The sequence below is a fragment of the Bubalus kerabau genome, chromosome 19 (assembly GCF_029407905.1).
Source record: "Bubalus kerabau isolate K-KA32 ecotype Philippines breed swamp buffalo chromosome 19, PCC_UOA_SB_1v2, whole genome shotgun sequence".
NCBI lineage: Eukaryota > Metazoa > Chordata > Mammalia > Artiodactyla > Bovidae > Bubalus > Bubalus kerabau.
Window position 1 is genome coordinate 23,093,362 of NC_073642.1, and position 24,138 is coordinate 23,117,499.

The 24,138-nt window shown below is 48.0% G+C and overlaps 1 protein-coding gene across 2 annotated transcripts in view; it reads left to right on the forward strand.

Moving 5' to 3' along the window:
* The window catches only part of ZNF592 (zinc finger protein 592), a 48,709-nt gene extending 24,942 nt beyond the window's left edge, over nt 1–23,767 (forward strand). For both annotated transcript variants that reach the window (XM_055555696.1, XM_055555697.1), the window contains exons 4-11: nt 1,853–4,115; nt 12,340–12,518; nt 19,135–19,311; nt 19,597–19,756; nt 19,867–20,154; nt 20,364–20,476; nt 21,102–21,237; nt 22,440–23,767. In XM_055555696.1, the coding sequence (XP_055411671.1) occupies nt 1,872–4,115; nt 12,340–12,518; nt 19,135–19,311; nt 19,597–19,756; nt 19,867–20,154; nt 20,364–20,476; nt 21,102–21,237; nt 22,440–22,940 (3,798 nt within the window). In that variant the 5' untranslated portion in view covers nt 1,853–1,871 and the 3' untranslated portion in view covers nt 22,941–23,767. The remainder of the gene's footprint in view (nt 1–1,852; nt 4,116–12,339; nt 12,519–19,134; nt 19,312–19,596; nt 19,757–19,866; nt 20,155–20,363; nt 20,477–21,101; nt 21,238–22,439) is intronic.
* The last annotated feature ends 371 nt before the right edge of the window (nt 23,768–24,138 follow it).

Genomic DNA, 24,138 nt, shown 5'->3' on the forward strand with positions numbered 1-24,138 from the left:
AGATATGCCTATGCTGACTGGTCCCCTGTGATTCTAAGTGTTTCTCTTTTTTTCCCTATGTTTTCCCCTTTTTAAATTATAAAAGGAGTCTACTAGCACACACAAAATAACCCACCAGTAATCCCACAACCCTGCACAAATCACTTTTTTCTTTCAATCTTGGCCCAAATGCATGCTAAGTTTTACATTGTTATAGTTTGACATAGTTTTTGTATTTATCTTTTCTTAAACTTAACACTGTAAGTGATTTTCCATGTTGCTACCTAGGTTTCATAATTGGAGTTTTTAACGATTACATAATAGTCTATTAACCATTCCTTGTCCATGGACATTTAGATTTCTTTGTGTGTCTGTGTGTGTTTCCTTTTGGTGTTGTTTTAATAATACCATACACTTTTGCATATAACTTGTGGGTGAATTTTTGTTCTTAGAACCAATTTCTGGCATTAGGGTTCCTGGGCCCAGGGATTCGCCCCTTATCTGTTTCTGTGTAGCCACTGTTCTGCTTTATGAAAGAGCTGTGTCGGTCAGCGTTCACAAAGGCTTTCAGTACCAGCATGGTGTAAGAGACACTTAAGCATGTCAGGCTCTGGGATGCTACAGTAGATGCAGGGTTTATGGGCTGAACCAGGGAGATGGTCGGGTTTCTCTTCCTCTTCTCAGCAGGTTTGAACCAGCCAGCCCCACATCTCAACTAAAAGTGAGTGCGTTAGTAATTTCTTAATGGAAGGCCTCAGGTTTCCTCCTTTGCAATAGTTTTGCAGCTTTGCTTCTCCAAAGCATGAAGAAATCAGGTAGATTTTCTTTTCTTTGTGTATTAAAGTAAACTTGAGGGCTTTAAAACTGTTCCCTGGTCAGCTTGATGACTGTGTGCTTCTTTGAGAGTCACTCAGTCCCTCAGGTTTAGTGATCCACTCACCAACCAGTAATGAATTTGGGGTGAAAATTAAGGAATCAAGCAGACACTGACTAGAGGAAAAAAAAACTTGGGAATGATATAATAGGCTAGAGTTTATCTATGAGATAGGTTAAATCCTGGCAATAGTAAATCATTTTGAATTTGATTGAATTCATGCAGCAAAAAACCAAGTTATACAAAGTTAATGATCAGTTACTAAGAGTAAATTAGCAGAAATTATAGCCAAGTCTGGGCTTCCCTGGTGGCTCAGATGGTAAAGTGTCTGTCTGCAATGCAGGAGACCCGGGTTCGATCCCTGGGTTGGGAAGATCCCCTGGAGAAGGAAATGGCAGCCCACTCCAGTATTCTTGCCTGGAAAATCCCATGGACGGTGGAGCCTGGTAGGCTGCTGTCCATGGGGTCACAAAGAGTCAGACATGACTGAGTGACTTCACTTTCACTTTTCACTTTCATGCATTGGATAAGGACATGGCAACCCACTCCAGTGTTCTTGCCTGGAGAATCCCAGGGACGGCGGAGCCTGGCAGGCTGCTGTCTATGGGGTCTCACAGAGTCGTACACGACTGACGTGACTTAGCAGCATGATTGTGGAGTGATGATATTCCCTGAGAAATTGAGGGAGTATCATGTGAATGTACCCTATTTTCAGTTACGTAGCCAGCCAGGAATTTCCCTGTTTGATACTTAGAGCCCACCAGGCAGGCATGTCACAATGTACTAACTTTTCTCTCCACTCCTCCCCCCAGCATCCCCAGCATTTTAGAAACCTATTGAGGTAGAACTCGGGGGTGTGGCTTCCCACAGAGTGGGGGGTTTGTGTGTGGGCGTGCTGGCTGCATGCGTGTTAGTGAGTGGGTTATGCGATGAAGATGATGCTGGATCGAGCCTTGGTGGGATCTGGCCATCACTAATTCTGTTCTGTTTCTGTTCTAGCCCTTGCCTGCATCCAGCCATGGGGGATATGAAGACTCCAGACTTTGACGACCTTCTGGCTGCCTTTGACATTCCAGATCCCACCAGCCTTGATGCCAAGGAGGCCATCCAGACCCCCAGTGAGGAGAATGAAAGCCCCCTCAAACCCCCAGGCTTGTGTGTGGATGAGAACGTGTCCTTGTCTCACTCAGGCTCAGCCTCGGATGTGCCGGCTGTGAGTGTCATCGTCAAGAATACCAGCCGCCAGGAGTCATTTGAGGCGGAGAAAGACCACATCGCCCCCAGCCTTCTGCACAATGGGTTCCGGGGCTCTGACCTGCCTGCAGACCCCCACAGTCTAGGCCACAACTGTGGGAAGTTTGACTCCACGTTCATGAATGGAGACAGTACCAGGGGTTTCCCCGGCAAGCTGGAGGCCTCCAAGTCAGAGCCGTTACCAACTTTTAACCAGTTCAGTCCGATCTCCAGCCCAGAACCCGAGGACGCCATCAAAGACAATGGGTTTGGGATGAAGCCCAAGCACTCTGACACTTACTTCCCGCCCCCTCCTGGGTGTGGGTCTGTGGGGGGCCCTGTCCTGGAGGCTCTCACGAAGTTTCCAGTCCCGGAGCTGCATATGTTTGATCACTTTTGTAAGAAAGAACCCAAGCCTGAGCCCCTGCCCCTTGGCAGTCCTCAGGAGCACGAGCGAGGTGGGCAGAAAGCATTGGAGGTGCACAAGGAACTGGATGCCAGTCGATTCTTCGGGGATGCCCTGGACTTCAGTAGCCATCCCGGCAACAGTATTGGAGAGCCCAAGGGGCTGGCCTCAGAGCTTGGCACCGGCTCGGCGGTCCCCCCCAGGCAGCGCCTCAAGCCAGCTCATTCCAAGCTGTCCTCCTGTGTTGCGGCCTTGGTGGCCCTGCAGGCTAAACGAGTGGCCAATGTCTCCAAGGAGGATCAGACCAGCCACACGAAGGATCCCTCAGGGCCCGCGAAGGAGGGCTCCAGAGGCAGCCCCAAGATGCCCAAGTCACCAAAGAGTCCCCGGAGCCCCCTGGAGGCCACCCGAAAGGGCATCAAGCCCTCTGACAGCCCTCGGAGCATCTGCAGTGACAGCAGCAGCAAGGGCTCCCCCTCCGTGGCTGCCAGCTCCCCACCAGCAATCCCCAAAGTCAGGATCAAAACCATCAAGACATCTTCAGGGGAAATCAAGCGGACTGTCACGAGGATCCTGCCAGACCCCGACGACCCCAGTAAGTCCCCCGCTGGCTCGCCGTTAGGAAGCACCACCGCCGAGGCCCCGAGCGAGGCACCCGAGGAAGAGGCCACCACCCTGTCTGGGGTGGAGCACTTTGCTGAGGTGGGGGCACAGCCTGGGAGCCCCCAGAGTGACCAGAAAGGGGAGGAGTACACAGCGAAAGCCAGTGAGCCTTCGCCTTCCTGCTTCAGCTCCGGGGCCCGGGGCCAAAAGGGGGCTGCCTCGGGCGCGCAGGCGGGCAGAAAGCCGCAGCAGAGCCCGGCACCGCCAGCCTCCACCCCCGCCCCTGCCAACCTCCTGCCCAAGGCCGTGCACCTGGCCAACCTGAACCTGGTCCCCCACAGCGTGGCCGCATCAGTGACGGCCAAGTCCTCCGCGCAGAGGCGGAGTCAGCCTCAGCCCACGCAGATGTCAGTGCCCCTGGTCCACCAGGTGAAGAAGGCCGCCCCGCTGGTCTTGGAGGTCTTCAACAAGGTCCTCCACAGCTCCAACCCCGTGCCCCTCTACGCGCCCAACCTCAGCCCACCCGCCGACAGCAGGATCCACGTGCCGGCCAGTGGCTACTGCTGCCTGGAGTGCGGGGACGCGTTCGCCTTAGAGAAGAGCCTGAGCCAGCACTACGGCCGGCGGAGCGTCCACATCGAGGTGCTGTGCACGCTGTGCTCCCAGACGCTGCTCTTCTTCAACAAGTGCAGCCTGCTCCGGCACGCCCGCGACCACAAGAGCAAGGGGCTCGTCATGCAGTGCTCTCAGCTGCTTGTGAAGCCCATCTCTGCGGACCAGATGTTCGTGTCCACCCCTGCGAACTCCACGGCGCCAGCCGCCACGGCGCCCCCCTCCCCCTCCCAGCCCAGCCAGGCTTCCAGCAATGCCAGCACCCCACTCCCCGCCTTGCCGCTCTACCCGGACCCCGTGAGGCTTATCCGGCACAGTATCAAGTGCCTGGAGTGTCACAAGCAGATGCGAGACTACATGGCGATGGCCGCACACTTCCAGAGAACGACTGAGGAGACCGAGGGGCTGGTGAGCAGGGCCGCCTCCCATCTCTGGGGCAGTTGTCAGGCCCCGGGTTCACACAGACCCATACCTGGGCTCACTGATCTAGGGCAGTGGGGGCGTTGGAAGAGCCCTGGGAGAGGAACCTGCCTTGCTGGCTAGCCACCCACCTGGATGTGTAGTGCTTGGGATTTCCTGAGAAAGCGTCCTGCCCGCAGCTGAGGGGAGGCCCTGATGGTCTGCGGTGTGTATCTGTGGACACTCCGCCCCCCTCCAGCGGCTGAGGGCCTGTTGCCCGGCCAGGGCTAGGTCTCTGCTGGATGCCCCCGGTCTCTGGCCACTGTCAGTGTAGTCCTTGCACGTGCCCGAGAACTCAGGGGCAGGGGTTTGTGTGTCACTGCCCGTGCCTCAGGCTGTATGTCTGAGAACCACATCTTCACCAGGTTGTTGTGCCCACAGTGGACATAGCTGCTTTCTTTCTGCAGAATCCCTTTGGGGAAGCCGTAGCAGGGCCAATAGGAGGATGGATATGGAAGAAAGGAGAGTAGACTGTAGAAGGAAGGAGTAGTAGGCCTACTTGAGTAGGCCCCAGGCAAAGGCTTTGGGGCCTGCTCTCATCTCTGTTCTTATCTCGGTCCGATTCCTGGTTATGCTTGATGAGATCCTGATGAGTGTGTGTGTTTATGCTTGATGTGTGTGTGCACGTGATGAGATCCTAATGAGTGAGAGTGTGTGTGTGTGCCTTAAGGCACTCCATGCTGAAAGCACCCTTTGGCACCCTGTGTGTCAGTGGTGTCCATGTCAGCAAGGTCGTCTGCAGAAGCAGGCCTCCTGACAGCCTCATCTCCCTTCTCCAGGTGGCTCTCTCCGTGGCTTAGCCATGCCCACCCGCTCACCAAGCCTCCTTAAGCCAGGGCCACAGTGGCCCATGCACCTGTTGGTGTCTTGATGAGCTCTGCATTTGTCTTCCGAGTGGCCCCTGTGTGCACGGAGGCTGTATGTTGAGAGCAGGGATGCCAGTGGGAGGAAGACCACAGCTCCTTCAGGAGCTCATGATGGCTCAGCAAGGGCAGGGCTCCCCACCCAGACTGCTGAAGTGTGGAGCAGGCTAAGACTGGGGCTAAGACACGCTTGTGAACCGTTGTGTAGAGTTCCTTCGAGGGACTGACTCATCGTGGTTCCAGGTGTAGGGAAGGTGCCTGTGCTGTGGACATGACATTTGAGTTGGCTCTGCAAGGGTGAGTTTGGAGGAAGGGGAGGGACAGGTATGGAAAGTGTAGAGTGGCCGGAGGAACAGGGAGTGGTTAGGAATGAGGGGGTCCAGCCTTGGGGGTCCAGGGCTAGAGGCCGGAGGTGGAGTTCAGTGGGCAGCCCCCAGGAGGAGCCCACATGGTGCCACAAGTCTGTTGCCGCTCATCTTCACCTTCTCAGTTTCGGTTTGCATTTCTTCCTGGTGAGTCAGGTGGGGTGTGGGCCCCCCGGTCCATTTCCTCTGGGGCTGCATTAGCATGGTTGCCTTGGACAGGAGTGGGTCTTCTGGGTCCTGTGGTCAGAACCTTTGCCAGTGGAGGTCTGATGCCTGGGCCCGTGGTTGCTTTCCCCCCACACTGTTATTCACCTGCCCTTTAAAATCTGAGCCAGCTGATGTCCAGGTGTAGGATCCCAGGCTGGCACCCTTCTCGTCCTGCATCTTCTCTGTGTCATTCCCTTCCAGTGGGAGCTGCGTAAGAGGGGTCACCGAGCCCCAGGCTGGGCTCCACTCTAGGGGAGGGACTGCAGGGCAACGTGCTCGGGGCCTTTGACTTCTTCCCCGGAGTCTGAACCCCTCCCTCTGCAGTGGCTGGAGGGGTCCTCCCTTACATTCCAGGCCTCTTTGTTGGGCAGGTGTCAAACAGGTTCTTATTTTTAAGCTTTTGTTTAACTATAACGTTATTATCACAGCTAACCAAATTAGTAACAATTCCTTAATATTGTCTGAATACAAGTCTGTATTCAAGTTTTCCCTTTGGGTCAAAATTGTCTTTTTATAACTGAGCTTATTGTGAATCACGAGCCAAATGTGGACCACGTGTTGTGTTTGTTTGTTCCAGCTTTTAAATATTTCTCAATCTAGAGCAGTACCTCTTCCTGCTCCACCCAAAAATCACCCAGTGATTTTTCACATCATCACTGTATTGAAGAAACTGGGTCATGTGTCCTAAGAATTTTCCAGGACTGTTCTGGGTTTGACTGATTGCTTCCTGAGGCTTTTTCAGGATAATTTTGAGTTCGGCTGATTGCTTCCCCAGACAATAAAATTTGTTGTTCTATACCCAATATTTTATCTATAGACTAGACGTTAGCAGTGACGACTTGATTAGATTTAGGTTCAGTCTTGAGGAGTGGGAGTACTGTGTTCTTCATAATTCCTTACTTCAGGGAGGCCCAGAGTTCTTGATTGTCTCAGTTTTAATGATGCTAAACTTCATCATTGAGTTTAGGCTAGTGATGTTCTGATCCTTTTCTTAGAAAGTTCCCTATCTTTACCATTAATAATTGCTGCTTGAGTCAGTGATTTTATTAGGAGTTGTGTGAGGGTGTGGTAAATTTTATTATTCTCATTTATCAGCCGGAATTCTGTGTAAAATATCTTCCCCGCTTCCTTTGAGGGCTTTTAGGTTACCCTGAAATGTAGTTTATGTTGGAAAATTGGATAAATTTGTTTTCCTCAGTTAATAGTTTTCACAGTAGTGAATGGATGCCCCAGCAATCCTAAATGGTGTTTTAAGAGTCCCTCCTCTAATAGTTTTAAAAGTTGTGATAAAATACACATAACATAAAGTTTTAAATGTACAGTTTAGTATAGTTAAGAAGGTTCACATTGTTGTGCTGTCAATTTCCAAAACTCTTCATCTTGCAAAACTGAAACTCTAAACCCATTAAATACAAGTCCCTATTCTCCCCACTCCTTCCCCGTGGTAACCACATGCTACCTTCTGTTTCTATGAATTTGACTAGAATAATCAAATTTCTAGAAAATGGAATCATACAGTGTTTGTCTTTTTCTGAAGGACTCATTTCATTTAGTATATCTTTAAGACTCATCCATGTTCCAGGGTTTGACAAATTTCCTTTATTTTTTGAGACTGAATAATATCCTGTTGTTGTATGTCCCACCTTTTGTTTCCCCACTCACTCATTGGTGGACACTGTGTTGCCTGTAGTTGTATTATGAATAATGCTGCTGTGAACACGCTATGTGCATATGTGCTAAGTGGATTCAGTCCTGTCCGACTCTACGATGCTAGGGACTGTAGCCCGCCAGGCTCCTCTGTCCATGGGATTCTCCAGGCAAGAATACTGGAGTGGGCTGCCATGCCCTCCTCCAGGGGATCTTCCCGACCCAGGGCTTGAACCCGCATCTTTCATGTCTCCTGCATTGGCAGGCGGTTTCTTTACCTCTAGTGCACCTGGGAAGACCAAACATGGTATCCAAATATCTTTTCAGTTCTTTTTTTGTGTGATCAAATACTTCATTTTATTGAATTATAGTTGCTGTACAAAAAAGTTATAGTCCATTTATAGTTACTGTAAAATATTGTCTATATTCCCTGTTCTGTACCATATCAATTCCTTTGGGTATATATCCAGAAGTAGAATTGCTGGATCGTATGGTAATTCTATTTAAAATTTTTCAGGGAACCCCCATACTGTTTTTTCCTACAGGGACTGTACTATTTTACATTCCCACCAATAGTGCATCTTTTTTTTTTTTTTTATCATAGCCACCCTAATCAGTATGAGGTGACCTCCTCTATTATTTAGTGTTAGTGTTATAATAAGCTCATTGGTTTCTATATATTTATTTTTATATTTATTTATATATTTATATGTTCAATCATTCTTGTTTTTTCTTTTCCATTATGGTTCATTACAGGACATTGAATATAATTCCCTGTGGTATACAGTAGGACCTTGCTGTTTATCCTTTCTCTGTATCTAATAGTTTGTATCTGCTAATCTCAAGCTCCCAATACATCCCTCCCTCACCCCTTCTCCCCTTTGGCAACCACAAACCTATTCTCTGTGTCTGTGAGTCTGTTTCGTAAATAAAGTTCAGTTGTATCATATTTTAGATTCCACATATAAGTGATACCATACGGTGTTTGTCTCTTTCTGACTTGCTTCATTTAGTATGATAATCTCTAGGCCCATCCATATTGCTGCAAATGGCATTGTTTCATTTTCTATGGCTAAGTAGTATTTCTCTGTGTGTGTGTGTGTGTGTGTGTGTGTACACATACATACCACATCTTCTTTACCCTATTCATCTGTCCGGGGACACTTAGGTTGCTTCCATGTCTTTGCTATTGTAAATAGTGCTGCTATGAACATTGGGGTGCATGTATCTTTTTTAATTAAAAGTTTTTTGCTGATATATGCCCAGGAGTGGTAATTGCTGGATCAAATGGTTACTGTATTTTTAACATTTTGAGGAAGCTCCATACTGTTTTTCATAGTGGCTGCACCAATTTACATTCCCACCAACAGTATAGGAGAGTGCCTTTTTTCCCACATCCTCTCCAACATTTGTTATTTGTGGACTTTTTAATGATGGCCATTCTGGCTGGTGTGTGATGGTACCTTGTAGTTACGATTTGCATTTTTCTAATTATTAGTGTTAGTTGAGCATCTTGTGCTTGTTGGCCACCTGTATGTCTTCTTTGGAGAAATGTCTATTTAGATCTTCTGCCTGTTTTTTGATTGGGTCTTTTGTTGTTGTTGTTGTTATTGAGTTGTATGAGCTGTTTATATAACTTAAAAATTAAGCCCTTGTTAGTTGCACTGTTTGTTTGCAAATATTTTCTCCCAGTCCATAAGTTGTCTTCGTTTTGTTTATGGTTTCTATTGCTATGCAAAAGCTTGTGAGTTTGATTAGGTCCCATTTGTTTAGTTTTGCGTTTATTTCTATTGCCATAGGAGACTGACTTAAAACATCGCTGTACTTTATGTCAGAGAATGTTTTGCCTGTGTTCTCTTCTAGGAGTTATTGTCTCATATTTAAGACTTTAAGCCCTTTCCAGTTCATTTTTGTGTGTAGTGTGAGGATGTGTCCTAACTTCATTGATTTACACGCACCTGGCCGACTTGCTGAAGAGACTGTCTTTTCCCCATTGTATAGTCTTGCTCATTTGTCAAAGATTAATTGACTGTCGACGTGTGGCTTTATCTCCAGGCTCTGTCCTGTCTCCTTGATCCATGTGTCTGTTTCGCCACCAGTGCTACACTGTTCTGATTGCTCTAGCTTAGAAGTATTGTCTAAAGTCTGGACGGTTAAACCGCCTGCTTTGTTCCTATTCCTCAGGGTTGCTTTGGCAGTTCTTTTATGGTGCCATATAAATTTTAGGATTATTTGCTTCAGTTGTGTGAAAAATGTCCTGATAAGGATTGCATCAAATCTGTAGATTGCTTTGGATAGTATGACCATTTTAACAATATTAATTCTTCCAATCCAAGAGCATGGCATGTCTTTCTGTTTCTTTGAATCTTCACTTTTCTTTATCAATATTTATAGTTCTGAGCATGTAAGTCTCCTTCACCATCTTGGTCAGGCTTACTCCTAAGTTTTGTTTTGTTTTTGATGTGGTTTTGGAAGGGATTTTTGTCTGAGTATTGCTTCCTCCACTTTCTTGTCATTTCTGTTTGCATGAAATGCCTTTTTTTCCATTCCCCTACTTTCAATCTTGGTGTGCCCTTCACTCTGAAGTGGGTCTCTTGTAGACAGCAGTTGTAGGCTCTTGTTTTGTTTTTAATCCACTCTCACATATTTTGATTGGAGAATTTAGTCCATTGACATTTAGGGCAATTATTGATTGATATGTATTACCACTGTACACCATTAAGTGTGTGTATTACCACTTTAAACCTTTGTTTTCCAGTTGATTTTGTTTCTTGTTTGTTCCTTTCTTTTGTTTTCCTTTCGTGGTTTGATGGTTTTCTTCTGTATTGTGTGTGTGTGTCCTTTTGTTTTTTCTCAGTCTGTTGTATGTCTTTGATTTGTGACTCACTCTTCTCGATGCTCAATTACCCCATTTTGGTCAGTGGGGGTCCCGGCAGGCTGGCTCCCGTGTTCCTGTGTTCCTTTCACTTGAACTCATTAAACCTGGAGACGCTTCCCTGCTTTGAGCCCCAGCAAGATTTGGGCGCATTTATTGTGCTAAACCTAGAATCAGTCAATTTTTTAAGAGACCATGATGGTTGTTTTTTTTTTAAGTGAGAAATGATATTTAGAGGCTACATTCTGGGCACCAGATAGGCTTATTTTGCTGAATATGTTTCTAGGCCTTTTCAGTGGCCAGAGCTAAGAAATACAAAGTTTTAAAATAAGGAAAGAGAGATCTTGAGTTTATACTGCTACTGAAATGTAAGATTATACTTAAAAAAATTTTTTTTTTAATCTTATTATTTTTGGCTGTGCTGGGTCTTTGTTGCTGCACGGGCTTTTGCCTAGTTGCAGGAGTGGGGCTTCTCACTGCAGTGGCTTCTCTTGTGGAGCACAGGCCGAGGGCTCCAGCAGCTGTGGTTCCCAGGCTCTAGAGCACAGGCTCAGTAGTTACGGTGCGTAGGTTTGGTTGCTCTGTGGCATGTGAGATCTTCCCAGATCAGGGATCAAACCTGTCTCTCCTGCATTGGCAGACAGATTCTTTACTACTAAGCTACCAGGGGAGGCCAAGATTATACTTTTTATGTAACTGATTTTATACTGAAAACCTTGGTTCCTAAAATTTTCCTACTGTATACACACATGTACATACATATACACACAGATTTTAAAATGTCAAGACCAATATTCTAACCTTAGGAAACCACATAAAGTTGAGGGTGTATTTGCAGTTCTTCATATCCTTAGAATATATCATATTAAGGATGTGTAAGTCAAAATACTGTGCTGTAAAAGTCACAGAGAATACTTTTTTTTTTTACCAACTCAGTGGCCTGTCTTGTTTCATCTGTGTTCTTATCCCCTCTCCCTCAGTGGATTATTTTTAAACAAATCCTAGCATTATAGTATCTATTGCAGTATACATATCTAAAATATAAAGTTTTTTCCTTAAAAAAAAACCCATAGATATAATATCATCACACCTCAAAATTAATAATAATTCCTTATTATCAAATCTTAATATCAAGTGTCAAATGTCTCAGTATTGTCATCATTAAGTTAGGGTTAAAATATCCAGTTGTCTCATTTCTTTTTACACTTGGCTTGCTCGGATCAGGATCCAAATAAGGGCTATCCATTGCAGTTGTTGAAAATTTCTTTTAAGTCTCTTTTAATCTGTAAATTCCTCTTCCCTCAATCTTTTTTGTTTTTTGCCTTGGCATTTCTTTTGTTGAAAAAGCTGGATTGTTTGTGCTGTAAGGGCCCTACATCCTGGATATCACTGCTTAAAACAGATCTTTTCCTGGCCTCCCTAACAGCTTATCAGTCTGAGCACTCCTGAGCCCAGGTCAGTGGCTCCCGTGTTACTATGAGGGGCCTCTCCCAACATAGGCCCCCGCTCAGTCTCTCGCTCTCCCCTCTGGTCTTCTGGACTCTCCCTGTTTGAGAGCTTCTGTGAGTTGGCCTGGAGGACTTGTCAGCCTCTGGTTCTCTCCTGGGTCTGAGAACAAGGAAGCCACTACCTATTCTGTGCTTCTCTGTGGATGGATGTGGGCAGTTGTGGCTCCAGGCACTGCTCCCCCAACCCCAGAGTGGGCAGACAGGCTGAGCATATGGAAACCTGGTCTGCATGGAGGCCTCTGAGTTTTAACCAGGGGGGCTCATCAGGTCTGCTCTGGGAGTCACTGAGCCAACTTACTGAAGGTGTTGAGTTGGAACCTGCTGAGCCAGGGCAGAGGCCCTGGTAGGCCTGGCAGTGTAGCAGGATTTTAGAATGCAAGAAGTGCCTTGGGTCTCCAGAAAGGAAAAGCTGGTCCTCTGCTGAGCCGGGAGAGAGCAGGATCACAGCCAGACGCGTAGGACTGATTTTGGGGGAAATAGGGTCAGGTCTGCGTTTGATTAATAAGGTGAGAGGCAAAGCTAGCGAGGGCATCAGTGTCATCACTGTGTGAGGCTGGGGGTGTCCCCAGTGTCCTAGGAGAGCTGGGAGAGAGAACGGTTGGGGGTGGTGGCCCTTCTGATCAGCGTCCTAGGAAAGCCAGGCAGCCTGGTTGAGAGCTTCTGGCCCGTGGCTCCTGCCTGAACTACTTTCTCCATGTTCTTTCCTAGACCTGCCAGGTGTGCCAGATGCTGCTGCCCAACCAGTGCAGCTTCTGCGCCCACCAGCGGATCCACGCCCACAAGTCCCCCTACTGTTGTCCGGAGTGCGGGGCCCTCTGCCGCTCTGCCTACTTCCAGACCCACGTAAAGGAGAACTGCCTGCACTATGCCCGCAAGGTGGGCTACAGGTGGGTGTTGTCCTGGGCTTGCCCAGTGGCTGCTGCTTTTTCTGGATCGTAACTCATTTCAGACTGGAGTTTTGGGAATTTCCTAGTGGTCTAGTGGTTAGGATTGGGTACTTCCGTTGCTGTGGCCCGGGTTCAATCCCTGGCTGGGGAACTGAGATCCCATAAGCCACATATTTTGGCATAGCCAAGCTATAAGAGGAATTTTGAGTTTTGGTCTTATGAGCCCTGGACTCCAGCTTAATAAGACAAGAATGTTGATTGGTATGTGGACAGACATTTTTACTTTGTAGGGAACCAGAAAAGCAAGGAAAAGAACAAGGAGTTAAAAAGTTAAATATTGGGGGGGAAAAAAAAAAGCTTTGGGACCTCCCTGGCCATTCAGTGGTTAAGACTCTGAGCTTGTACTTCAGGGGACGCAGGTTTGATCCCTGGTTGGGGAACTAAGATCCCACATGCTGTGAGTGGCGCAGTGCGGCCAAAAGATGAAGAAAAGAGAAAAGGTTTAAAGAGGAAGGTATTGGGGATATTAGGCTATACCTAACATTCACTTTTGGAGAAGGAAATGGCAACCCACTCCAGTGTTCTTGCCTAGAGAATCCCAGGGACGGGGGAGCCTGGTGGGCTGCCGTCTATGGGGTCGCACAGAGTCGGACACGACTGAAGCGGCTTAGCAGCAGCAGCAGCAGCAGCAACATTCACTTTGTCAGTTTGATTTTTAAAGGTATATAAATTTGCTTAGAAAGTTATTATGCTTGGCATATTAATTTTAAGGTACTATTTCAATAATAAATTTGCAAATTTTGGTATTTTCAAATATTCTCAATTTCTGAACAAATGGCAAGCTGTCAGAGTCAAAGGACTTGTATCTTTGTGTTGATTAGTTTTTGTCAGTTTGTGAGAAGTAAGACCTGAGAATGGAAAAAATGATCAGCTTCATGGTAAAACCAAGAGCAAACTATTTTAAACTGATCTATTTCTATGGTGTTAAACGAATATAAGCAAGAAGTCATTTTCAGAAAAAAGATAAAAATGAGAGTGAATACTCCTTCTAAAACTCATTGATCTGTAATTTTACATTGACCCAGTCAGGTCTCCTTTACTGGTTTACTTGCTTGGGAGTTTCTACATTTTATGTTTTTTGATCATTTTTGCTTCAGAAATTTAATTTTGCCCAAATTTATTAAAGTTTTCTTCTCTTTGGTATTAAATTTTGATTTAGTTCATTTAATGGGCTTCCCAGATGGCCCAATGGTAAAGAATACGCCTGCCAATGCAGATGACGCAAGAGACATGGGTTCAATCCCTGGGTCAGGAGGATCCCCTGAAGAAGGGAATGGCAACCCACTCCAGTATCCTTGCCTGGGGAAACCCATTTTCCCTTGCCTGGGAAACCGCCAGAGGAGACTGGCGGCCTATAGTCCATGGGGTTGCAAAGAGTTGGACATGACTGAGCAACTGAGCACAGTTCATTTAATAAACTTTTTTTGAGTTCTTACTATTGTCTTTAGCCTTGTGCCAAACACTCAAGACACAAAGATGGTTAAAATCCATCTGTGCTCAAGGGGGCTTTAATCTGATGGCTTACAAACATGCATGCAGGTACTTATGATTCAGAGTGGTTAAGTCCTATATTTGAGGAATGGTCAGGAAAGCTTCATAGAAAAGATAGGAGGAGGTTTTTAGGTAGAAGAAAGGAGGTGAGCCTATCTGGCAAGAGCAAAGGCAAGGGTGCCAGCACACACAGAAAACTCTTAGGAAGGATAAACATGGTGTAGGTCATGATGAACTGGAGGAAGGGTGAGCAATGAGACAAGGGGGTTGGTAGGGGCCAGGCCATGCAAGACCTTGTGTTCTTTGGCAGGCATCTGGACTGTTTTCCTGGGGATAGTGAGGAGCGATGGAAAGATTTGCAGCAGGGGAGTGATCCAGCCAGATCTGTGTTTTAGAAATATCATTCTGGAAAGCTGATATGTGTATTAGAGGTGAGAGACTAGAGACTGGTCGTGTGACAATTCCGATGAGACACTGAGGGATCCAGCTAAGGCATGGCTGTGAGGATAGAGAGAAGGAAAACCTGAGAGAGATAACGTAGAAGCATTAGGGCTTGAGGATGGCTTATATACCAGGGTGAGGGATGGGGAGTGGTTAGTGATCAGTTCCAGGTTTCTCTCCTAGGATGCTGCTGCTTCTGCTGCTGCTGCTCAGTCGCTTCAGTCGTGTCTGACTCTGTGCAACCCCATAGACAGCAGCCCACCAGGCTCCCCCATCCCTGGGACTCTCCAGGCAAGAACACTGGAGTGGGTTGCCATTTCCTTCTCCAATGCATGAAAGTGAAAAGTGAAGTCGCTTAGTCCTGTCCGACTCTTAGCGACCACATGGACTGCAGCCTTCCAGGCTCCTCCGTCCATGGGATTTTCCAGGCAAGAGTACTGGAGTGGGGTGCCATTGCCTTCTCCGTCTCTTGGGATAACCACTTTCAAATATAGATTAATTTCTTTTATGTGTTAGGGAGAATGGAGATGCTAACATAGATGGGAAGAAAACAACCCAGAGATGGGGTTATACATAGCCCTTGCCACCATGTTGGAAAGAGCGTTGCCTGGCAGCATTCTCGGCTATGTTTTGCAGTATTCATAACACTTGAAAATACCTTTCTAATTTTGACTTAAATGTATGCTGCTTATTTCAAGATCAAATTGAATCCAATAGCAATCAATACTTTAATTTTTGTACTTGAATTAAAAAAAAATATATTGATTTATTTGGCTGCATTGTGGGTTTAGTTGCCCCATAGCATGTGGGATCTTCCCCACTGAGGGATCAAACCCGTGTCCCCCTACATTGGAAGGCAGATTCTTAACCACTGTACCACCAAGAAAGTCCCTGTATTTGAATCTTGAATCCAAGAAGTTTTCAGTAATGCAGATGGATTAATAGTATTTTTTGTACTTTAATTAAATATTTTACCTTCTTCTGTAAGAGTAAAAAGCAATGTAATGTCTTTAAAAGTAGTTTATCAAGCCTTTTTATAAGAAAGGTCAGACAAAATGATGCAGCTAGGATTACTGAAGATACTGACATTAATGTTTTCAGTGACCTGTGGTTGAACGCAGAAGATATGCACACTGACATAGTATTCGTTGTACTTAAGATCTTCAGCTATTAGTGTATTTTTTGCAACAGCTTTTATTCAGATGTAATTCATGTACCATCCTATTCACCCATTTAAAGTGTCCTATTCGGTGGTTTTTATTATATGCACAAAGTTTTACAATCAGTCATAATGATCAATTTTAGAGTATTTTCATCACCCATAAGAAAGAAACTCTATATTTGTGGTCCTTCCATTCCAAGCGAACAACAACTTTCTGTCTCATAGATGTGCGTCCTTTGGATGTTTCATTTCGATGGAATCATATAATATATAGTCTTAGCATAATAGTTTCAAGATCCGTCCATATTATAACAAATAATAGTTATTCACTCCTTTTTTGGGTTTTATGAATAATGCTGCTAATGAACATTCATGTACAAGTTATTATGTAACAATGTTTTCAGTCCTTTTGGATATATACCTGGGAGTAAAATAGCTGAGTCAAATTGAGGAACTGCCACATTGTCTTTCAAAGTAGTTATACCACATTTATATTCCCAGCAGGGGTGGATGAAAGTTTTGACTTCTTTACATCACTGCCAATGTTTGTTACTGTCTGACTTTTGATTATAGTTATTGTGGGTGTAAAGTGGTATCTCATTATGGTTTTGATTTGTATTTCCCTGGAAGATAATGATGTCAAGCATATCTTCATAAATTTATTGACCATTTGTATATTTTATTTGGAGAAATCTCTATGCAGATCCTTTGCCTATTTAAAAATTGTGTTGTCTTTTTGTTGTTGAACTGTAAGGGTTCTTTATATATTCAGGTTACAAATCTCCTGTCAGATATATGATTTGCAAGTATTTTCTCCCATTCTCTGGATATTAATAATTTTTAGTAAAGCTAAGAGTACCTATGTTCCATTTCAATGAGCTCTACTATAGAGTTTTATATTAATAATATTTTTATTTATTTTAAAATTGTATTTTTTGGTTGTGCTGGATCTTTGTTGCTTTGCATAGGCTTTCTCTACCTTCGATGGCTTCTCTTGTTGCACAGCACAGGCTCTAGGTGCATGGGCTTCAGTAGTTGTGGTGCATGGGCTTAGTTGCTCTGTGGCAGGTGGAATCTTCTCGGACCAGAAGTGGAACCCATGTCACCTACACTGGCAGACAGATTCTTACCCACTGGGCCACTGGGGAAGTCCCAACACTGTAATTTTTTTAGGGTTTTGTAAATTATTCTGCTCTTTGTTGATAATTTGGAGAGTGACCAATGATGTCATAAGGAAGCAGGTTTAGACTATTTAATAATATGTTATTTACTTATTTGTGATTATTAACAAAGCTAAATATTTTACTGCTCTTTATCTTTTCTAAGTGAAAGTCGCTCAGTCATGTCCAACTCTTTGCAACCCCATGGACTGTACAGTCCATGGAATTCTCCAGGCCAGAATACTGGAGTATGTACGCTTTCCCTTCTCCAGGTGATCTTCCCAACCCAGGGATTGAACCCAGGTCTCTTGCATTGCAGGCAGATTCTTTACCAGCTGAGCCACTAGGGAAGCCGTATCTTTTCTAAAGCTTTATATATTTGACAGCATATGGTTCTATAATTGTCTGTTTTCTCTTAAAAAAAACAGTTGGTAAAAAAAAAAAAAAAAAGTTGGTAAAGAGTTGTGTCTTGGGGTTAGATTTCTTTTCTACACAGCTTTTCATTAATTTCCAAGCCCTGTTTAATTCAGTCCTTCATTGAGACCACTTGGCCGTGTTTTTTTACCCCTTTATGTTCTTACTTTCCATGAGGTTTCTTTCAAGAATGTCTGCTGGGTAATAGAATGGATTTTCACTTGTACTTATATTGCTCCTGTAGGAGTTTGGTCAAACTGCACAAATAAAACCACTTAGATTCTTTACACATATCAGGTGTATTTGGCTACTTTGAATGAATTTGGAAATGTGTGGATTTTTTTCTCCCCTCATAATTACTTGTGGTATAGATATGCTTCTGTGTGCTAGGAGCTGGTCACTATTTTGTTTGGCAGGAGAGAAAAGAAAATATAATTTAAGTGTAAGTAGTTTGTATGGAAGCTCTAACACATACATATTGAGTAATGAATGCTCGTTGGCCTTAGTTGCGAACAGGCTTTGGGTTCTGTGCACTTTTCCTCATTGCTGATTAAGTTTGTGAAAGGTGATTTTGTCTCCCCCTCTCCCCCTGCCCTGCCCTAAACAGACACATAAGAATGGAAAACAAAAAGGATTGGTCAGGATTCTGTGATGAGTCATGTGGATTGCAAAAATGGGCTAATATATTGAAATGAATGCTAATATTTGGAGTCAAAGAATTCTTAAGTGAAGAAATGTCCTTTCAGTAAAGTGACACCCTCTCTTCTAGATTACTGGGATGCCAAGGTTACAGGAGCAAGCAATATTGCAACAAATGTAGAATAATAGTTACCTCCAGAGCTGGGAGCAGGGAGGGTGTTCTCTCATGTAAGGGAGACCTGTCTGTGTTTTCAGGCGAGAAGAAAGACTGAATACATGAGAGAGTCTAAGAACCTGAATAGATGCAGGTTAGCTTAGAGCAACGTCATTTTCTGATGTTGAAGAAAGGAGACATAGTATTTATAGAGAGAGATTTTGAAGTTGAAAGAAGAGTTCCACATGACCTCAATTTCAGAGAAATGGTTTAAGACAATTCCTATGTTATAAAAATGATATAGTCACTAAACAAAACTCAGAAAGTACAAATCAGTATGGGAAAAGAGAAATAAAAATGTTATCCATAGTCCCACCAAGGAGAACTTAGAACACTGATGAGCTGCTGAGTCCAGAACAGTATCAGGCACATGTGCCTATTGAGAGCTTGAAGTATAGCCAGGGCAACTGGCCATTTTATTTTATTGATTGAAATTTAAATAGTCACATGGACAGTGCTGTATGAAACACTTCTGTCATCACAGCAAGTTCCACAGTGCTGCTCTAGGGCACTTCTTGGGCTTTAAGGGCTGTTTGTTTAATGTGGTTGTCACGGCGAGTGTAGCACCTCCTCGGTGTACATTTTATTAAGTGACCATCCCTGCCTATTCCACGCCCATGTGTGGGGAGGCACAGGCTTTCTGCAGTCTCCTTCTAAAACTCGCCCTGGACTCCTGCAGTTGGATCACACTTAAATGGGTGCTATTAATGTCATTTTTGAAGCACCCTTTCTCCACTCCCACCAGCTCCTCTTGGTTAGGCTCAATCAAGTTTTTGGCTTGCAGAAGAAGATTCTCTGGCCCGTGAGGGGAGGGCTTTCTTTCCCCTTCTCGACCAGGAGGGTCTTGGGCTTGGGAGGCCCTGGGTAACTGCATTGTGCCTGGCGGCAGCAAGCACACCGCACACCTTCAAGGCCAAATGCATAAGGGAGGGGTGGTCCCTGAGATGGCTCTCTTTCTGTCCTCCATCCCTCCTCTTCTAACACCACTTCTTGGTCTGATGTACCTGTTCCCCCGGCCCCACCTCTGTCATCCAGGTGCATCCACTGTGGGGTTGTCCATTTGACCTTGGCCTTGCTGAAAAGCCACATCCAGGAGCGGCACTGCCAGGTTTTCCACAAATGTGCGTTCTGCCCCATGGCCTTCAAGACTGCCAGTAGCACTGCGGACCACAGCGCCACCCAGCATCCCACCCAGCCCCACAGACCCTCCCAGTGAGTGTGGCTGCGGGGCCTGCAGGCCTGTGGGAGTGGAGCAGATTGGCCTGGGGCCCTGCGGGAGGTGTTGGATGGACTGGGAAGCCTGGGCTAGTGGCGGAGAGTGGCTAGAAGCCGGGAGTGCTTTGGAGATGTATGAGACTGGGGAGTGTCCACGTTGGCTCAGAGTATTGCTTTCCCCAACCTGAGTCTGCTTCAGAGAGATCACATGTGGGGTGGAGGGGCCTGTGGTTCTGTCGGCTGGGCCTTGGTCACCTCACACCCTGGGGCTTGTCATGGCAGGCTCATTTATAAGTGCTCCTGCGAAATGGTCTTCAACAAGAAGAGGCACATCCAGCAGCACTTTTACCAGAACGCCAGCATGGCGCAGGTGGGCGTCTTCAAGTGCCCCGAGTGCCCACTCCTGTTCCTGCAGAAGCCGGAGCTGATGCAGCATGTCAAGGTGGGGCGCCTTGGGGAGGGGCCTGGGGAGACTGGCACATCCTCAGGCTGGGTGCCTGGCCCTGCATCCCTCGCCCCCAACCAGTCAGTAATCGCTCCCTCTGTCCCCAGAGCACCCATGGTGTGCCCCGCAACGTGGACGAGCTGTCCAGCCTCCAGTCCTCAGCAGACTCGTCTTCAAGCCGCCCTGGCCCTCGAGTGCCTGCTGAGCCGCCAGCCCTCAGTGTGACTGCTCGGGGCAGTGCCCTGCCCTCCAGCCGCTGGGGCAGGCCTGAGGCCCACCGCAGGGCTGAGGCCAGGCCCCGGCTGAGGAACACCGGCTGGACCTGCCAGGAGTGCCAGGAGTGGGTTCCAGATCGGGAGAGCTACGTGTCCCACATGAAAAAGAGCCACGGTCGGGTAAGTGTGGCACGTCCAGGCCCGTCTGTCCTGCAAGGTCAGAACCCCTGCCACGGCATGACCCCCTTTGGTTCCTGGTGCCATGGGCATGCTGGGCGGCGCAGATCCTGAGGTTCTCTGGGCATCCTCTTTCTGTCTGACTCTGAGAAGAGAGATGCACCCAGAACTGTCTTAGGGTTCTGACACCTTGCATCCTGTCGTCCCCATAGACGTTGAAGCGGTACCCGTGTCGGCAGTGTGAACAGTCCTTTCACACCCCCAACAGCCTGCGCAAACACATCCGCAACAACCATGATACAGTGAAGAAAGTCTACACTTGTGGGTGAGTCCCTGGAGGTGGGAGCCAAGAGGCCGAAATTCATCCAGACCGCCGTGGTACCCCTAGGGCTTTTCTCAGCTATGAGATCAGGGGAGGCAAGAGACAAGCAAGTTTCTGCTGGGAAGTGCTGTGGCTAGGTCAGAAAGAGGGCGTTCCAGAGCCTGGTGGCTCTGGAGGGCCCCCCTTCCCAATTCCCTAAGCCCAGGCCGCCCTGCCCCATGGAGGTGGAGGGCCCTGAGGTTGAGAGGAGTGGGTACGATGTGAGCAGATGCCCTTTCAGCCATGAGGCTTCAGTACCATCTCTCTGAGTTTTCGGACAGAACAGGCTGCTCTGTCAGGCTGACTGCTGGGCCTGCACTTGGGTCTCTGGACACTGACACCAGAGAGAGGAGAGTCAGGTCACAGCTTAGGGCCGGTACAGATACTCTGACTTCCTGTCATCTTCCGCCTTGGCTGGCTTGTACTGGCTGGATTTCCCAGTGCCACCCTGCCAGCCCGAGGACCACCTTGCCTACCCCCAGACTGTCTCCCCTGGAGCCAGAGGCAGCTTCACCTTAGCCTGCCTGCCTGGCCCCTTGGACCCTGGGGCCAACCATCTTACACGGCCGCTCTGGCTGTGCTTTTGCAGGTATTGCACAGAGGACAGCCCCAGCTTTCCTCGGCCCTCCCTCCTGGAGAGCCACATCAGCCTTATGCACGGTATCAGAAATCCTGATTTGAGCCAGACATCCAAAGCCAGACCTTCGGGTGGACATTCCCCTCAGGTGAGTGTGGGGCCCCTGCCCACCGGAGCAGCTTGCTCGGTGAGGCTGGAGCTGGAGGGGTGCTGGGCTGGTTACTGGAGTCCACACATCCTTGTGGCTGGGGAGCAGCCAGCAGTGACAGCAACCTCCATGCTGGTCACTCTCTAGCCTCATGTGACCTGCCTGGGGACTGCACACAAAGAAAGGAGCAGAGATCCACGAGGCAAGCCAGTGGCCTTTTCTTGTTGCCGTTTCCGTGTCACTGCGACCCCTCCCTTGGTGTGTCCTGTGCCCTGTGAACACTGGATTGCTTCCCACGCACCTCCTGCCTCTGCCTCTCTGTGGTCCTAGGAGGTGGGGTGGGTAGGCCTGCCCACTGGGAGAGGATGCGGTGCTTCACTGAGTCACACCCCCATCCCCACCCCACCCCTGTTTCAGAGGAGCCAGACCCAGACTCCCACTGCCCCGGGCCCTCTGACCTCACCCCTGTTTCATGCCCTGTACCCATTTCTGGTCAGCTTCTGGGGCAGCCTCGTGTCCCTCTTCCCAGTGGGTTCCCCCCACTCCATGGTGGGGGCAGCTCCTCATAGGGGCAGGCATGTCTGGGAAACCCAGAGAGCTGCCTGGCTTTTGGGGGGCTCTTTACTGGCTATTCAGAGAAGGGCCCTGGTCTGCAAAGGCCCTTTCACACACAGCAGGTAGGGTGTCAATTGACGTTTTGGCAACAACTGTCTATGATTAAGATGCACACCTTCTCTTCTCTGCAAATGCGTACACTCTTTGATTTAGCAGTTCCACTTCTGAGATTTATCTGTCAGATAGCTTTGGCCCAGGGGGTAAAGAAATCTGTCAATATATGTTGTTAAGTGAGAAAAAGCAGGGTGAAAAAAAGTGCGCATGCAATGCTGTCATCTTGTAAAAGGTGGTGGTTGTATTTCTATGCATGCCTGGAACATCTTTCGGCGATACCTCAGAACCCCAGTGTTGTCTGGGGAGCCAGGGAGGGGGGACTTCATCTCTTCTGTACCCTTCCCACTTCTTTGGAATCCTGTGGTACATGGAAGTGTCCATTATAACAAGCAAAAGAAGCAAACCAAACCTAGACCAGAACCTAGGGCTGGCTGAGCCCGGCCTGGGTGATGATTCTGCAAGTCCTCGGGCTGTGTTGCCCACGCCAGGGACTCGTGTCCTGGACTCCCAGGCTCACATCGTTTCTCCTTCAGGTGAACCATCTGAAAAGACCAGTCAGTGGAGTGGGGGCCGCTCCTGACACCAGCAATGGCACGCCAGTCTCTTCCACCAAAAGGCACAAGTCGCTTTTCCAGTGTGCGAAATGTAGCTTTGCCACGGACTCGGGGCTGGAGTTCCAGCGCCACATACCTCAGCACCAGAAGGACAGCTCCACAGCCCAGTGTCTCCTTTGTGGCCTGTGCTACACCTCTGCCGGCTCCCTCAGCCGCCACCTCTTCATCGTCCACAAGGTGAGAGACCAGGAGGAGGAAGAGGCAGAGGCGGCAGAGCCAGAGGAGGTCTCTGGGGAGGAGGTGCCCATGGAGACCAGGGAGAACGGACTGGAAGAAAGTGCCGAGGAGCCTCTGGTGGGCGACTCCGAGACGGGGAGATCTCTGGGCCTGGCCCAGGATGAGGACGGGGCCCAAGATGCTCCCAGTCGACCACAGACCTCTCAGGACCGGGACAGCCACACACCATCCCCGCCCGTGTGACCAGAGGCCCTGCGGTGCGTGGTCGGGGTGGCGCCGTGGCGTCCTCCGCCTGCTGTGTGGACAGTGGGAAAGAACAGGCCCCACCCAGCGTGAGTGTGTCCGGCTGTGTCCTGGAGCAGTGTCTGCCCTGAGCTGCGGGGAGCTGGGTGGCCCCCAACCCTGGGAGATACGGGGTCACCCAGGACCCTCACAGCTCCGAATCTGCTTCTGTTATTTATGGCTTTGTGCTGCTTCTCGGTACCCCAACTCTCGTCTGTGTCCTTCCAACCCTGCTGCTGTCACCTCTGCTCAAGGCCCTTCAGCAGCCGCGCTCTTCTGGGAGGTCCCCTTTCTCTGCCTTCAGCCTGGGCCTCCCTGCAGCAGCTCGCTTCATAATTCCAGAGCCTGAGACGGGGAGGAGGGTGCTGGCATGGTCCCCCTTGGAGAGAGCTCGCCCAGCCTGGCTTGCAGAGGGTTCTCGGTAACCATGCCCTTCCTCTCTGTCTTCTCTGATTCCTTCCCCGCAAACAGTCCTGAGGATTCATTGTCCCACGGGCTCATCCTGTCTGTGTGGGTGGGAAAAGCTTCTGTTTGGAAGCCAGGCACAGAGAGGCAGGACCCCCTGCTGCCCCACTGCCCCTCGAAGGAGCTGTGCGTCCTTGTTCTGCTGCTGTTCTGCCTTTCCTGATGAGCGCGGGGTTTGAGGCACACAGACATGGGGATATTTGTACTCTTGCTCCTGTGCCATTAGAGAGGCCGCTGCCCTGGCAGCCAGCCCCTCCTCCTCTCGGCTACACTCATGTTGCTCAGACTATATTTCAAATAAAAGAAAACCTTCTTACCATGCAGGTAGGCTCTTGTATTCCTGTTCAGGTGAGCCTGGCCCTACCCTCCTCCTCCTCAGACTTCCCTCACTGGCCCATCTCTGAGAAAGAATGGTGTTTCCTGATGTCCAAGAAGGAAGGTCCTCTTTAGATTCTGCAGCTGTGGTTAGGAAACCAGGAGCTCAGGGCTTCTGAAGGGGTGAAGGGAGGGTCGTAATGCCGGTCAGGAGTCACCTCCAAGTCCCCCCTGCAACACTGAGCTAGTGGCATTGGCTTTTAGGGCCTACTGACATTTTGCTGGGCACCTCCATCTTTCCTACAAATGGTTCTCTTCTACTAAGAGAACCCTTTACTGGTGGGAGAGGGGAAGGGATAGAAGGGAGGAATTTTTATTT